Here is a 17,960-nt window from a genome sequence, read left to right as displayed (position 1 = left end):
AAAAAAACCCCCACCACTTTTCTCACATCACCTTTTGCAACTACTCATGAGCAGCACTCTGAATTTCTGTGCTGCTACACTCCAGAAAGTGTCAATTACCACCAAACAGAGAAAGGTGATTTCAGTACTCTCCAAACTTCTCTTTGTTACCACTGTAAAAAAGTGGTATTAGATGCCTTGAGCTACAGAAATTAACTGCAATTAAAAAAACCAACAACATTTCAACGTCAATCTGCAAAAAGGTCAAATTGCCCACCTGTCAGGCATAGTTTGAGGAATGCAGATACTGCTTAAGTTACTTTAGGTAACTAAATCCAGGGTTTGAGGAGTGAATATAACCTCTGGGTATAATATTCCTCTCATTATTATTATTTATTTTTTGCAAAACAAATTTCACCACATTAGTAAAAAAAAAAAAAAAAGAAAACTGATAAAAGAGGTTTACCTCTCGCTAACAGTTTTAAAGTAAATGAAAAAGAGAGCAGTGTTTTCATGTTACAGCTGGAACAGAAACAAAATCCTGTTTACAAACAGAACTGTGAGAACTGCTCCTTCTGAAGGTTGGTGGTAGATCCCTTTCTGTGGACTATGAAGTTGTAGTTTCTAATGGTGGGGCAACCAACATAAAGAATATGTAAATTTACACCAGTTTGTAAATGAGCTTACACTGCACACATACATTACATTGGCTAGAAGAACAGCCAACAGTTGTCAGAAGTTTTAAAAGGCCTCATGTAAGTGCTAAGTAGCAGCATACACTGGAACAGGATGGCTCATAGACTACTGATACAATCACCAAAACTTGCTCCTGCTCTTTCCTCCTTCCAGAACCTCAGGCCACTTTAAATGAACAGTGCCCAAATTCAATTTTTAATGATGCACATGACCATGAATTCCAGCTGTTCCCCCATCCAGTTTGCCACCAGCTATCCATTCACACTGCATCATACTAACCACAGCTCAAAGTACCACCTAAGCTGAACTAGGCATAATAGTTGAGCACTACGTTGTCATTGACCTGTTAGCAAATAAGCAAGCCAATGAGAATGGTCCCACCTTGCTAAAAGGATGTATTAAAGCACTTGTCTCAAGAATGCCTGGTGGGAAGCTTAAGTTTTAAATTGATCATTAGAAAGATTGTATAAGTGGGATCTTATTCCATGATTGCCTTCTTAGCTGTTTCCAGGTATTCTTACACCCACCACAGATTCTCTGAAATCAACCTTTATGTTAACTGGTATTGGATGTGCAATGGCAATATGCTGAGAAAACGTTCTGTGCTATGCTATATAATTATGTACTCAATGGCACTAAGAAAAGGCATTTCAGAAACAGGACATGGAAATAAACTATATAAATCTACTTCTATACTGTTCCTTCACAGTAATTACTCACATATGCTTCTCAAAATCAGTCTGTTTAATAATCAGCTATGTCAGAAATATTCAGAATATTCCGAATATTTCCATTTATGAGGCCTTCTGTTTTGATAACAGCAGAATTCTATTTAATTGTTCCCTTGAAGTTAAAATAAGCAACTACAAATACATACACACTATTCTTAACTCTTCATACACTGAAGTAGATCATGGCACTCCAGCAGTGTGGATTTTGTTGGGCTTAATGATGTGGTTGTACAGTGGTTGCACTGACTGCCTCAGAATCAAACTTAACCAAAACTGGTTCACTAAGGGCCAACACCTTTTCAAACCAGACTTTTCCCAAGCCACTTTATTACACACAGGGAAATGCAACAAATGGATGAAACTACGTACTGTAATCATATTTTTTCACTGGCTTTCTACCCCTTCAGTCTTAAGTGCATGAGCAATTAGAGTCTCAGATGTACAAAACAATGTTAAGAAAACCACATAACAGGCAAATATCTCTGACTCTGGAAAAGTGGAAGATACAATAAATCCCTATCAAACAATCCTTTTTCTCCAAACCCATATATGCAGCTTAGCACAGTCACTGAGCTGATAGCTACAGCATGACTCAAGCAAAAATTTGTCAGAAGTTGCAAAACAACTGTAAAAGTGTTTGCATGAACAACCGGGCCAAATGGCAATGGCTGGGTGCATTATGCAACAGCAAACCATTTTCATCTGTCAGCTAAATAAAAAACAGGCTCATCCTCTTTTACATATATGATTACAACAGTACATGCTGTATTCACAGTCTGCTGCAAATATGGATGAAAATCCACAACTTCATGTAAATGCAACAGTGATCACACATCCTGGTACCGAGGAACAGCTCTTAGCCCTGCAGCCTCAACAGATGCTCTAGCTATAGCTGGTCCTCTTGTCAGGATAAGGCTGCACTTTTTTACATGACCTTAAGGAGTTATACCTCTTGTGGAACATTTTCATACTCAAATAACTTCTTCCAGTTCTCATAATCAATAGATAAGGCCTGAAAACAGTGCTGCAGAAAACACGTATCGCATAATGCAGATACAGCCTATAACAACAATCCCTCAGGGAATAATACTTCAAATAGATGAACTTAGGATCATCCGTGCTGCTCCTCAAACCATTACCAACCTGATTAAGTAAAAATAAAAAAGCAAAGGGCTTTGACAGGCACTTTGAAAGAAAAATGAGATCATTATGGAAAGTTACGAACAGAAATCCCACAGAAAAGTAGAGTATGAGTGATTACTGTAAATCAGTAAATATCTGTCACTTCCCAAACAAGGCTGGCATAATCCAGAGCAGAACAAATTGTGATCAATCCATAACCTTCACCACAGCAACATTTGCCTGGTCCCCTGATTCCACAGCTCTAGCATCACCTGATCAAAGCAGTTAGGACAAATCAAGTGTAAATATATCACGATCTAATTACGGGAAAGTGGTGTGACTAACTAAAATTCAGCGGAGTGTATTACCAATAAAATAACTTCAGAGTAATAAACATGTATTATCAGCATTTTACTTTTTCACAGTACTTATAAAATCACTGATTTAGTATTCAGGCAGAACACAGCTCCATTAACAACTCAACATTCACTCATCTATACCAATTCCAAAGTAAATATGCTTTTTACCTATACTTGGAAGAAAAACTGTTTGCAAAGGACAAAAATATGTTCATCTATCAGGCAGCTGAAAGGAAACTGTTCCATATTGTCATTCATAAGTCACTTCTCCCTTTAGTGACAACACTGAATCACTAAAAATTACAGAAGGGTCCACAGAGAAAAAAAGAAGTATACTAAAACCTTTCTGTGCTACAGATTTCATAACAGAAGGGGAAATTTTCAAACTCCTACATTCTGCTATGAAGCTTCCTAATTATTTAAACAGTAAACTGAAGAACAGGACTTCAGAATACACTACTCTCTTCTCCAATCAATTTGTGTAATGAGAAAGATTTGATATTTGTTTATATTATAGAAATATTGTAGTATCTTTTCTAGGTGAGTAATTCACTTTGACATTCTTAATAAAAGCAGATGCCAAAGAATTAGACCGAATAATCCGAAAAAGACAGCACCACACAATCACACCAGATGATACAAAGTATTGACCAAGAGCAATGGAAATGGTAACTTTAAACACGAATGTTTGATTTTACATAAGTAGATTTACAAAGCCGTGCTCTTAAAAGCTGTTTAGGTTGGTCTGATTTCTGCTCATTCAGATCTTTATGGCAATTACATGTTACTCCAATGAATGTATGATGCTTGCCTTACAACATAGGACAAAAGTGCTGATAGTTCCTGCCACAAATACAACAAGAAGTTTACAGAAGAGCCTTTTTACTCACAGGAATAGTGTTGCGAAGTACCGTAATCACTGTGCTCAGACATACAGCTTAGGGAAGGGTAATGGGACACTAAAAGATGCAGAAAGGAAGATGAATTCTGCATAGCTGAGATACTCATTCTGTATAATTAAAATAAAATTAGAAGAGGATTTTGGAATTTGAAGCACTGTTTATTTTAGGCGTAGTGTGATATGATAATCTGATGCAAACATTTCCACACCAGCCATCTGAGGAGGTAACAGCTGAACACTATGTGACCACTTATTAGAAATAACTTCTTACATTCATGAAGTCAAAGTACCTACTGAATTACTGCTGGTAAGCAAAGGAAGAAATGCCACACACAAATGTTAACGATAAAAATACTCGTTCAAGTGTGATATTAGAGTGGGGTTTTTTTTCCTTATAATCAGCAACCATAATTATTAAGGACTTCAGAAATCTTGGTAGTTGTGTTAGAACAAGACCTTTGCCAACAACATGAATCCACTGTTCAATAAGTTTGTAAAGCATATAAAGTCTGAATCATTTTGAACTTATTGCTAATATTACAAGGAAATTATAATCCATTAAAAATAGTCATGAATGTAACTTCTTTAACTGCAGAGTAGCATCAAACTTTGCTTACAAGTTTTTTTGTTTAATTTACTGGAACTAGTATCAAAGCACAGTAACTAATTATGAATCATGCCACTGCCTTCTCAGAACAAACTATTATCTGAAATTCCAAAAGCAGTAAGTTTTGTAACTCAAAGCATTTCACCTCCTTCCCTTTCCCAGCCCAAGGTGCTCCAGCTGCTTGCCCAAGAACACTGATCTGTCTGGCACTTACACTCCTTACGCTGCTTTTAGAGCCTCAAATCAAAGCTCTAGGAAGCAGACTTTGCTGTACTTGACATTTAAAATTAATGGAGCACTGTAATCATCCTCTGTCACACGCTGCGTTTATCCATGTCCATCCTCTGATCTAATCTGCACTAAATGAAATTCATGTTGTCAGCACATGGTGAAAACTGTAGAAGCAAGCTATGTAAATTGAACACACAGTGAAGAACCACGAGACCACAGGTTTCATTAAAAAAGCCTAAATGACTGTTTGAAAATTACATTTTACTCCATTTATCAAAGTACCTTCTCCATTTCTGTTTATGTCTGCTGGTGCTGTTAGAGGCTGGAGTGGAATAATGATGTCGTCCACGTTAGTCCCTTCTTCCGAGTGCTTTGCAGAGACGTGAGACAATAGTTCTGACTGATTTGGTGAAAATAAGTTACAAAGCTTACACATGAAGATGGAACTGATTCCTGAAAAATAAATTTAAAAAAAAAAAAATTAATATTAATTAATATTTCCAAATTTGGTCGTTTATTCCTATTACCAATAGTTAAGGAGGTTTTGATTCTTTTAACACAGCTAACAGATTGTTACACCAGCAAATGAAAGCATTCATAACGAATCACAAAACAAATTTAAGAAATGGTACAACTTCTACCCAGATTCTCACAGGCCAAAAAACTTCTGACTAAAACCTAAGAAAAGTGCTTCATCCCTGAGGTGTTCAAGGCCAGGTTGGATGGCCCCTGAGCAACCTGATCTGGTGGATGGCAACCCTGCTAGCAGCAAGGTGGATGGAGCTAGGTCATCTTTGAGGTCCCTTCCAACCCAAGCCATTCTGCTACTCTGAATGGAAACAGGATAGATGAAGTCATTTTTTTCCCCACTTCCAGCCTTACACAATGCCACAATTTCACATTTTTACAAACATTTGAAAAACAGAAAATTGTTTAAGACATGAAGTCATTGCCCAGATTTGATTCCACTGATACAAACCCAAAACATTTTATTCTTCACAGAGTAGCTCTGCAATACAGAGAAGCTCAGCTTCTCTGGTCATGGATCTCACTGTTCTTTCCTTTACTTTTCAAGTGTATTCAACCTTAGAACTTACCTCACCTAGGCACAAATCTAATTCTCTAATCACCTATTTAAGTACTGGAAACACAAATAGTTAGAAATGTTTGTTAGAAAATAAAGGCTTTTGATACCAAATGTATGTTTTGTTACACCATTTTTTCCTTTACTCATTGAGCTCATTACCAATTATCTTCAGCTGTGGCTCTGCCACTAATAAAAGAGTGGGGAGGAAGGTCAGAAGATCTGCAGTGCTCTACACCACAAAGTCTTGCATCCTATTACAGCTATGCAAGCGTAGTGTCTTCCTCTCTCCTTCCCATTCACTTTATAGCTACACAGACGTGTTTTCTTTCAAATTTGGAAAAATATCAGACCTCATCTTGAGTCATTAACCTACATGGAGAAAACCAGGGAGGAAAAGGTGGAAAATTTAAGGAAGGAAAAAGAAGTGTTATACTCAAAGCGAAACATCACGTTGCAGGCAGAGTCAGCATTAATTACACGTGACACCAAGAGAAATATCAAGATTTGATATACTTTGACATACAAGTTCGACGAAAAATTCTTTTCGTTCTCCAAAATAACACCAGACAAAACAGTGAAAACTTATGAAGCAGCAGTAAATGAAGAATGTCACTGAAATGTATATTGGTCAATGTTTTAAAATGAAATTTGCTGTGATGCTTTGACTTTTGAAGTCACTGCTTCCTTCTGTTTCTAAAGAAACCCCCAACAGCCAGGAGCCAATCTCAGGCACACTGGTTCCTCAGCTATGTACAGTAAGCCCCGACTCATACATTGCTTTCATTTTCTCCTCTCCCTCTGTCCCCCTAAGGAAAACAAGGAAAACAAGGACATGCCTTCATTGAAAACAAGCTGGAGCAGCCAATGCTATTTGGGGTACAAACTAAAACTCAGGTTAGCCAATAAACACAAAAATACAGTGATCTTCTTCTATCAACTTTGGGATGAATCAGGGAGGGAAGAGAACAGGAAAGCTGTATTTCAGAGCTAATAACAAAAGCAAAGATCACTAGTCCTATGCAACCTTATTATCCTCTCTTTGTGACACACAGTGTGGTTCACACCACTCAAGAAAAAGCTTTTGAATGCTAAGAATAGCAAAGCTGGCACTCATTTACACTTGTTGTAACAAAAACAACATAATCTTTAGAAATAGTACAAACACCTCAAAACTAAAAGGCATCATACGCCTCCATTTCTTAACAGAGCTCTGAAAAACAGCCCACAAACTATTCCTGTTGTACAAATATACCATATCCTACACACACGAGCAGCAATGTAAAATGTATATTAGACCCACGATGGTCTTATGAGCACGGCAAGGCTCCTTCTCAGCCATTCTGCTGTCTTGAGCACACACGCTTTCTCATTTTGATTGTACTAAGTTTATAATGCAAACGTTCCTGTGAATCAGTTCTGCTCTGTTATTTAGCATTATTCTTCTATTAAAAACCTTGTCATTAACCCAATGGATGACGATTCTCCTAAATGCATGTTTAATATTCCCAGCACAAAACCTATGATTATCTAATAAACAACCACACCTGAACGCTGAAATTCCACAATGCAGTGGACACTTCTCTTTGAGGCTTTATTTGCCACTGTTTCTGCTTCCTGACTGCCAGCTGCGTTCCCTAGAAGTTCAGGCTGTTTTTTGTCTCTCCCCTCAATAGCTGTTATCAGTGCTCTGCTTAGAAGTGAGATTGAAACAAAATAGAGGAAGAAATGCTTTTATGCACCATGACTGGAAAAGGAGGTCAGAAAGCAGAGGATAAGCTGCGCTGATCACGGACCTAAACAATTAGATTAAAACAAGCAAATGATAACCAATTAACCGGTTGCTAATTAGGTGGTATAGCAATAGAGTAATGAATTACAGTCAATTAAGTGTAAAAATCAAATAAGCAGAAAGTCAATTAACTATGCAGGGAATCAACGATTAAGTAGTGGATAATTAATTATGTGGGAAATCAACAGAGCAATTAATTAGACATCAATTAAATACGCAGATAATGAAAGAAATATTAATCAAGTATGCAGGTAAACAAACAAGAGTAGTTTCAGCCAACACCAATCTGAAACATTCCACCTAATAAGCTTGCTTTGTGCTAATTCATTACCTTCAGTTTGCTCATATAAACTCTGTGTATATTGAAATAAATGTTACCAGTTTCATTTTTTTAAAATTAGAAGTAGAAAATTAAGCTATAACGTAAGTGAAACCACTTCAATATTTTTTTCCATTATTCCAACGATCTCAGGGTACTTCTTAATTAGACAAAAGTAGTTCTTTACACTGAGCATGTGCATAGAGGGAGATTAACCAACAGATCGCTGACGACAAATGGGGTGCAGACTGGGAAACAGGCTCCCTCATTCCCAACTCCCTTCTCAAAGTTTAAAAGCATCTGTTCTGCTTCTCTGTAAACCTGCAGGAGGGACCATTCATATTAGAAACATTACTGAAAGTAGAATTATTTATGGAATATATATATTTTTGATCACCATGAGTCAAAAACTAAGAAAGAGTTCGTTGTAACAAGCCACAAGCTTCCCTATAGCACTAAGGACACGCTGGCGGCTGGGTTCTGTTTTGCTTTTAAATAACTGCTTTCATGAGAAACACAAAGAAAGTAAACAAAAGAGAGATTATCCAGCTGTGTTTATATGTCATAAATCATTCTAATGCATCCAAAACTTTTGAGCAGCTATTTAATACAGACAGCACTTTATAATCACCTTTGAAGCTCTCCAGTAGTTAAAAGGAACAGGAGGGAATGCCCTTAAGCTGAGCCGGAGGAGGTTCAGGTTGGATGCCAGGCACTGGCATGGCCTGCACAGGGAGATGGTTGAGCCACTGTCCCTGGAGATGTTCAAGAAACATGCAGATGTACTGAGTGCCATGGTTTAATGAGAATACTGGTGATAAGCAGATGGCTGGACTGCACGATCTCAGAGTTCTTTTCCAACCTTAATGATTCTATGAACTCCATGGTTAAATGCAAAAATAAAAGTTCACCTGACACCCCCTGACCTGTGGAATAACCAAGTTGCTTGTACAAATACTTGTGCTCCTGCTCAACCTTCCTAAAATACACAGCAGTGTGGTTTAGAATTTACATAACCACTTGTTTCAATCTGAACTTAAAGATAAAACAAACTCTGCTTCAAACACCCGATAATGTTCTGCAAGTAAACTTGTATTACATCCTGAGACTGGAAGTTTTTTGGCCTCAGGCTTTTTGTTGGTTTCTTTCGTGGCAATTAAGTATTTACTGTATTATAGACTTATTAGTAATCCAAATAAATAGGTATAATGTACATAACAGATTTCTTCCCAGCTTCAGCACATGTAATACAAACTTCATTCTCAGTTTAGTAACTCTCTGGTCTCGTGAGTTGTAGTAATACCTACTACCTTTTTTTTTTTAACCCTCATCTCCTGCTAGTATTAAATGTGAAGGCTGGCAACCCTGCCTGTGGCAGGGGGGCTGGAGCTTGATGATACCTGATGTTCCTTCCAACTCAAGCCATTCTATGATTTTAATAAATCCCTTTCTCACTCCAGCACCTTCCAGCCTACCAGACTTTCCTCTCTCCCTGCTCCTCACTATGCATTTTCAAGCTTCAATTATTCACCTTAACACTTTAATACCCAAACATTTTTCTTTGCAGATAAAAGAACTTCGCTTCTCCCCTGATTTGAATCCATCAGCACTCACTCTCAGCTAACAATCATAAAGGCAAACTGAGCACCCAGCTTTCATGACATTTGTACAGGCCAGAACTAAAGCTATCAAGCACAGGCTTCATTGGGATATTACACTGTACAGCTACCAAATGCTGTCATGGAATCCTGGCAGAAGATTCAAGTACGTTTTACCTCACATTAAGTACAAAAGCACACCTTTATTTCATAGGATCAAAGAATCACAGAATTGTTTGAGTTAGAATGGACCTTTAAAGGTTATCTAGTCCAACTCCACATTATTTCCAGCATTAAAAACCAACTGACATCACAAGACACCTTTTGTTTTCTCAAGAAATCTTTTTTATACTGAATATAAGGAAAAAGTTTTTTACAATAAGGGTAGTGAGGCACAGGAACAGGTTGCCCAGATGTGGTGGATGCCTCATCCCTAGAGACACTCAAGGTCAGGCTGGATGGGGCCCTGAGCAACTCAATCTAGCTGTAGGTGTCCCTGTTCCTTGCAGGGGAGTTGGATCAGATGACCTTTAAGGTCCATTCCAACTCAAAAGGTTCTACGATTCTGTGCACAGATGATGAAAAGTTAGCTACTGATGTGCTACCAAGAAAAAGCAGGCACAGATTTGGAGAAAGCTACCTTGGCTTTGCAAGAAAGGAAAAGGAGAAACAAGATTTGAGAGGGGCTGTGGGACAATGTAAAACAGATGAAGGAATCTGTAGAGGAAGGAGTTTGAGGAGGAATGGAAAATGGTAAATAAGGAACTGACCATACCCTGTGCCTGACCACTGCAGTCTGTCCTATTTCTCATTAAATCCCAACACAACAATCTTTCTGTGTAATCCCACTGTCTGCTCCTCATACTCAAGTGCCAGCTACTGGAGGGACCAGCAAAAATGGATCTGGTGCAGTGCCTGCAATCAGACTGGAGCTGGATGTACCAGGCCATGGTGCCTGCCAATACAGAGTGGTGAGACTTGTTGGCTCCAGACACTGGGATGGGACTGACATGTGTTCCAGGAGCAGCAGAGAGGGGAGAACAGAGTGTGTGTGCTTTCACTACTTAAATCTCTATCAGCAGAACAAGAGAAAGACTCGGCTTTATTTACATTACATGCGAACCCTCTACACAAGCACTGTCAAAAGCAGTGCCTTGACTGTGGAGCCTCCCATGTTAGTGTGTGTGATATATTCTCAGTTTTGTTCCTGGCTGAACCTACCAATGGGAAAGCATTAGCTGCATCCACCATCCTGGGACCAGTAGGTATGACTCCCACAGACAGGCAAGAGGAAGACTCCAGTCTGCAGAGTTACTTACAATATCCCTTATCAACAACAATCTTTCTCTAGCAAGTTTTACTTCCTTATGGTGTGCTACTCTCCAGGCCCATGTCTACAAAAGCAGCTGCACTTGTGGACCAAGGAAAATCAAATCCCATGGTCCCACACACAAACATACCTCACTACAATCACAGGATCACAGAATCAAAGAATGGCCTGGATTGAAAAGGACCAAAGTGATCATCTAGTTTTAATCCCCTGCTATGTGCAGGGCTGCCAACCAGCAGACCAGGCTGCCCAGAGCCACATCCAGCCTGGCCTTGAATGCCTCCAGGGATGGGGCATCCACAGCCTCCTTGGGCAACCTGTTCCAGTGCCTCACCACCCTCTGGGTGAAAAACTGCCTCCTAATATCTAACCTAAACCTCCCCTGTCTCAGTTTAAAACCATTCCCCTTGTCCTATCAATATCCACCCTTGTAAACAGTCATTCCCCCTCCTGTTTATATGTTCCCTTCAACTACTGGACGACAAGATTATATCCAGGGATAACAGCCTGCTTAAAACTCAGCAATAATTTCCAAGTGTTCCTAAAACAACTTCTTACTACTGTAAAAACAAAAAAATATACCTAATAGCATAGAAATGCCTGCAATTACCTAACGCAAATGGTACAATAAAATCAGAAGCCAACCGTAGCTTCATCTACCAGCAAAGCACTGCACTAATGACAGCCCAACAAGCTTATCAAAAACAGATGGTTGTGCTATTTCAGTACCTGACCTGCTCACTGTCTTGTCCTTCTTCAAACCTGCAAGCACTCAATCGCAGCACTACTAGCCACAAGCTGTCTTTATTCAAATGAGTTAAATATTCATTATAACATGAAACAACATAATTATACACTAACATGGGAATTACTGAAAAAATACAAGAGTTTTTGTTGAAGTTTCAAATGCAATAAAAATAATAGTACCTATCATACCAGAAGGTGGGCACAGTTCTGCCAATAAATGTACTGTGGTCATTAAAGAACTCTTCCTACACAAAAGCTGAGCACGTGGGATATTACAGTGTTCAAGAACAAATAAACAAGACTTTTCCTTTATGTAGAAGCATTCAAATCTTGTAAACTGAGATGGGAGGTTTAGGTTAGATATTAGGAGGCAGTTTTTCACCCAGAGGGTGGTGAGGCACTGGAACAGGTTGCCCAAGGAGGCTGTGGATGCCCCATCCCTGGAGGCATTCAAGGCCAGGCTGGATGTGGCTCTGGGCAGCCTGGTCTGGTGGTTGGCAACCCTGACTGTGGCAGGGGGTTGAAACCAGATGATCATTGTGGTCCTTTTCAACCCAGGCCATTCTGTGATTCTATGAAATAATAATTTACAGAAGAGCAACATACAAAAAGGCAATAATTTGTGTTTGACAGGCAGAATTACTTCTCAGTAAGAAAATCAGTTTGAACGACACACAGAGGAATCAGCATCTATGTTACAAGGAGTTATGATATTCCACCCTGAAGTCAAATACATTGACAGCATTCCTCCCAGCCATCAGGTCTGATTCGTCTGTTCATGTTAGGGATTTTTTTTCCCATTTTCCAGAACTATTTCAGAAATGAAAAATTCTTCAAAACGCATTAGGATGTATCTCTGATTATTACTGCTTCACTGAAATGGCACTTTTTAAAACCAAAATCTACTTTATTCTGTTTCAAAAAGAAGAAAAAAACAGTCTGAAATACATGAGTGCACACCCTAAATATCTGCAAGTGATCTCTACTACTTCATCATTTCAGTAAAATGTAAATAACTGTCAGCTGCATTTTTCTATCCTAAAAAAGAATCTCTCAATGAACCTAAGTTTTGATTACATACATTTTAGCCTCAAAAAAAGCTGTGTTTTGCCACAAATTTATTCTCTAGACCTCTTCCTTCACCTTATAGCATTTTAGTTATCATTTTAATAAAGGCATTGGTATACAATAATTTTATTTCTCTTCATTTGATAGAGTTGAAAAAAAAAAAAAAAATCAATGAATCTGTATCCTGCTGTTTTCAATGCTTTGATTCATCAAAAACCACGGGGTGAAATACAGCATATCTGAAGCCAAAAGCAAGATACTCATTAGAAATACAAAAATCAATCTCCCATCACTTGCTAACACGAGAGCAGCAGCATCCCAATAACTCCCTCGGCCAACGGCTCACAGCAGCTCAGCACCTATGTTCAGAACTAAGGAAATAACTGCAGCAGAAGCAGCAGGCTGAGAGAGAACAGAACGCTACTGCAGGGCTTCTTTCACCTGAACGTGAACTCGTGTCAGCAACGGTTCGACACGGGCAGTGTAAACAGAAGGAGCACCTCATCATCCTCATCCCAGCCCGTGGCTGCTAACTGAACTAATGTTAGTTGAACTGAGCTGCTAACGGCCCCTGGAACTGACTGGTAAACACCGCAAACGTTTCTCATTTTGGCCTAAGAGAAAAAGTTGTGGAAATGCTGACATTCTTGGAAAAAATTAAATCACACTAAAATCGATTCCAATTAATACTATTTTAAATAAAACCTAATGATATCCATTCAGTATCTTTTTTAAAAAAGACCTCAAGCTTACTTTCCTGGGTTAAACACTTCTATTGACTTTGCCAGATGCTACAGAGAGAAGCAGGGTTTCGGAGTAAATTACAGTGAGTGTATTGGAGTTTCTAGGTAAGAAACAAGCTTCATCTACAAATGATACAAAGCAAATATATTATAACAGAGAAAACAAAACCTGGGTAAAAAGGCACAACTTAAGTTGGTGCTGTCAACCGTTTAGAACACAACTGCTGTGAGCTGTGCTGATTGCTCCATCTGTGCCTAGGGGAACGCGACAAGTCAAGGATAAAACACCAAGAAGTGATGGGCTCCAATGGGCTCAATCAAAACGTAGGGGGTTATGGAAAAGTTTTTGAGCTGAAGATGTTAAGGGTGCGTGGCAGGTGTGACACACCACGCAGATCAACGTGACTCACCCTGAAGTGATAAATCATAAAGACCGTTTTCAAATGAAAGGTGAGACAGAAACAACAGGAGACAACAAAGAGCACAGAGTTGAGACAAACCACTCTTCTTGTTTCTCATTTCTTTGTAGCTGCCTCAAAAAATAACCTGCACGCTACTACAATAACTCAACGAGCCTAATAAGGTGTCAGAACCAGAATGCTGAGCCATAAAAAGGTTGTTGACTGATAAGCATCCAAACAAGGTTCTGAAAAATACTGTTCTAACACCAGTGGGATAATGCAAAATATGAAGCAGAGAGGAAACAAACCAGGATGCACGATTTGTGAGGCAGTGCTGCCTGTTAGGGGAAGCTTAGGGCCAAATCCAATTATGAGACTTTGCCAAAAAGCAGCAGAACCTCTGAAGACTGAAACACTCACCCTGTACACAGAGGAGCATTGGGACGTGTTAGCAACAGCCTGAGCACGAGAGTAAGAACGACTGACACTGAAGGAGATGTTACAGAGACACAAACAACAACACAATTTAGGTTTCAATTACCCTTATGCAAACTGCTTAAATGTCAGGTCAGAACACAATGACAATATTAAATGTTTGGACACCATCAGCACCTACTTCACCCAGCATATAATCAGAGAAATAATGAGAGAGCAGTTCTTGACATTATCAGAAGTAAAACAGGACCACATTCGATGGGACCCTACTTGAGACTTGTTCTGCAATAATGACTCAAGTACTACTCAAAAATCCTTTACAGAAGTGACAAAAAGCCAAATGCTTGTGTTTAGCGATGTGAACTACATGAAGATTAAAAGCATCTTTAATAAAAGAAAAACAAGCAGCAAAAAGCATTCTAAAAAGTTAAATCTTGAAAGCAGCATGAAGAATACTTAAAAGCATCACACTGAAAGGCGGATAGTGATAGGACACCACACAAATGCAGCCCTTAACACAATTCTGTTGCTACAGCATTCAAATCTTTTATTCTTTCATCAACAGAAGACAGTACCTTTGAAAATTCACAAATACTAAGTATTCCACAGTGCATGGACTTGCTTTGGAGTTGTCTAACTCATCACCAGAAAGCAGAACCTGCATCATGCCATGTGATGAAGCCAGCCCAGGAAGGAAAAGGCACCAGGCCTTCATCTCCCTCCTCTATCTGAAGCGCATCCTTCCACTCTCACAGCACCAAAGGCACGGGATTTGCAGTCCATTGGCAAAAGAAAGCTGACCTCTGTTGCTTAATTAATTGGTGCTTAAGAATATTGGTGCTTAGCTAAGGAAGACAGATAAGTCTGTCTTTTTTCCTCTTACTCACGCTAGATTGATGTAACTTTACAGAAGCACTTGTAGAAGTTCTTCAAAAGATACTGCCTGCATACTTTAATGAATACACGAACTGGATTAAAAAGGGTGTGCTAATAACTAGTTCAGGCCAACAAAAAAAGCCTTCTCTACAAATGGTTTTAAATGAAAAGCCTGAAAAAGTAAGGAAATTAGCTTTACAGCAGAACTTGACAATAATCAATTTATCAAAAGGAAAGGAGAAGAAAAGAAAAAAAAAAGCTTCTCCATCATTAAAAAAGCAGAGGTACCAACGCTCACATGAAGACTTCGCCTTTTCAGTGTTGTAACATCGCCCTCATGTGGATAAATGCAACACTACAACAGTCACCACAAAAATCCTTAAGCTGCAGCACCAGATGTAACAAAATCATACGGGTGGCTCCGGCTGCAAGGCTCTGAACCTGACGTCTGGAGCACACCAGATAGAATCATTAAGGTTGGAAAAGACCTTAAGATCATCAAGTCCAACCATCAGCCCATCACCACCATGCCCACTAAACCATGCCTCCCAGTGACACATCTCCATGTTTCCTGAACACCTCCAGGGTCGGTGACCCCACCACCTCCCCAGGAAGCCTGTCCCAATGAACAGCCACTCTTTCAGAGGAGAAATCCGTCCAAATACCCAACCTGAGCCTTCCCTGGCACAACTTGAGGCCATCACTTTTGCCCTATCGCTCTTACCTGGGAAAAGAGGCCAACTCCCATCTCACCACAACTTCCTCTCAGAGAGCTGTAGAGGGTAGTAAGGTTTTCCTTGACTGTCCTCTTCTCCAGGCTAAAAAAACCCAGTTCCCTCAGACACTCCAAAACTGAACACAGCACTTGAGGTGAGACCTCACAGGAGCTGAGTACAGAGGGACCATCACCTCCCCGCTCCTGCTGGCTTCACTATTTCTGCCACAAGTCAGGATGCCATTGGCCTTCTTGGCCACCTTAGCACACTGCAGGCTTTGTTCAGCCAGCTGACAACACCCTCAGATACTTCACCTCTGCACAGCTTTTCAGCCAGTCAGCCCCAAGTCTGCGTGACCAAAGCAAGGGACCTAAGACTTGGTCTTGTTAAAGCTTACGAGTGGCCTCAGATCATCAATCCAACTTATACAGGCCCTTCCTTTCCTCAAGCAGACTGACACTTCCTCCCAACTTGATTTCATCTGCAAATTTAATGTTGGTGACTCAATCCCTTTGTCCAGATTGTCAATAAAGATATTAAACAGGATGGGCCCAATACTGACCTCTGAGGAACAGCATTCATGACCTATCACCAGCTGGAATTTAACTCCAATCACTGCCACTTTCTGGGCCTGGCCATCCAGACAGTTCTTTACCCAGCAAAGGGTGTACCTGTCTAAGCCATGGGCTGCCAGCTTCTCCAGGAGAATATAGTGGGAAACAGATTCAAAGGCTTTACTAAAGTGTAGGTGGACTACACCCACAGCCTTTCCCTCATTCTAGGCAGGCCACCTGGTCACAGAAGGATTTCAGGTCGGTCAAGCAGGACCTGCCTTTCATGAACTTATGCTGGCTGGGCCTGTTCCTCTGGTTGTCCCAGACCAGCTGCATTGTCACAGTCAAGATAATCTGTTCCATAACCTCTCTGGCACTGAGGTCAGGCTGACAGGTCTGAAGTTCCCTAGATCATCCTTATGACCCTTCTTGTAGACAGCTCTCACATTAGCAAGTCTCCAGTCCCCTAAGCCCTCTGTGGCTGACCAGGAGCGCTGACAGACAGTGGAAAACAGCTCCACAATCATCAGCACTCCTGAGTGGATCCTATCCAGTCCCATGGATTTGTGACAGTACTTCTTTCCTCCTGAATGGGAGGGGAGGTCTGGGAATCATCTCAGTGAATGATAACCAAGAGCCACACTTCAGTGTAGAGGAATACGATGTTAAATCATTGCAACGTCACCAGCTCGTACTACAAGAAACAAGGCGCTGTGAAACAGCATGTACACATTATCAGGGCAGTCCCGTCTGCGTAATTTTATTTTCACGCTAATCGCCATGAAAGCCAGGCGAAAATACGGCACACAAGGGGCTGGGCTGACAGCGCAGCAGAAGCTCCCGGTTTTAACCATTCACGCAACAAGACGGACGCCCCCCGCCGCCCGAGCCCGGCACCGCGGCCGCACTCACTCCCGCCGCAGGCACCGCAGCTCGGGCCGCATGCCGCGCAGCCCAGCGGGACTCGGCGCCCCTCCTCCCGCCGCCCCCGCCGTGCTGAGCGCTGAGCAACGGCCGCTCCTGCTAAGGGAACTACTTCGCGCGCGGATGGCGATGACGCAGCACGCTGGCCGGAACTACTTCTCCCCTGCCTCAGCGCTAACTGCTCCGCGCGCGCTCCGCCGCCCTCCCCGGCTCGGCGCCGCTCACCTGCAGCCGCAGCCTCCATAACCGCGGCGGGGTTGGGGCTGAGGGGCAGCGGGAGAGCTGGCTGGAAGCGAAGCGCGGCGGCCTTGTCAACAACAAACAACACACACACACACACAAAAAAAAAAAAAAAAAAAAAAAAAAAAAAAACCACACAGAAAAGAGCACTTTCGCACCAGCTGGGCTTCACATGTGCCGTGCCGCTCCTCCTTATAAAAATATATCTATGTTTTGATCGATCGAGACGGTGGGGGGTGAGATTGGCCAAGCGGCGGATTATGGCGAATCTGCCGCCTCCGACACGGCGGCTTCTTCCTCAGTAACGTCATATGGTGCGCGCGAGGGCGGGGGGTCGCGTGCCGACCAACAGCTGAATGGCGGCCGTAGGGCGGCGCATGCGCAGCTCGCTCTCCTCCCTCCCCGCCCTCCGCACTCGCGCGGGTTTCCGGCTCGCCTCCGGGGCACTCGGCTTTGCCTGGCCCTCCGCGCCCTCCGCGCCCTCCGCGCCCTCCGCGCCCTCCGCGC

General features: G+C 41.3%; 1 protein-coding gene across 3 annotated transcripts in view; it reads right to left on the bottom strand.

Moving 5' to 3' along the window:
* Nucleotides 1-17,775, bottom strand: part of ZFAT (zinc finger and AT-hook domain containing) — an 83,883-nt gene extending 66,108 nt beyond the window's left edge. For 2 of the 3 annotated variants that reach the window (XM_042808669.1, XM_042808671.1), the window contains exons 1-2: nt 17,439-17,775; nt 4,909-5,079 (exon numbers count right to left, since the gene is read on the bottom strand). In XM_042808669.1, coding sequence (XP_042664603.1) covers nt 4,909-5,079; nt 17,439-17,457 — 190 coding nt within the window. In that variant the 5' untranslated portion in view covers nt 17,458-17,775. The remainder of the gene's footprint in view (nt 1-4,908; nt 5,080-17,438) is intronic. The other variant, XM_042808670.1, reaches the window with a different exon arrangement.
* Nucleotides 17,776-17,960: the final 185 nt, after the last annotated feature.

The sequence above is a fragment of the Centrocercus urophasianus genome, unplaced genomic scaffold, assembly GCF_019232065.1.
Source record: "Centrocercus urophasianus isolate 14NV4802_14NV808 unplaced genomic scaffold, USGS_Curo_1.0 seq_11, whole genome shotgun sequence".
In the NCBI taxonomy this organism is placed as follows: domain Eukaryota; kingdom Metazoa; phylum Chordata; class Aves; order Galliformes; family Phasianidae; genus Centrocercus; species Centrocercus urophasianus.
The sequence above is the reverse complement of the archived record's forward strand: the minus strand, read 5'-3'. Positions and strand labels throughout refer to the sequence as shown.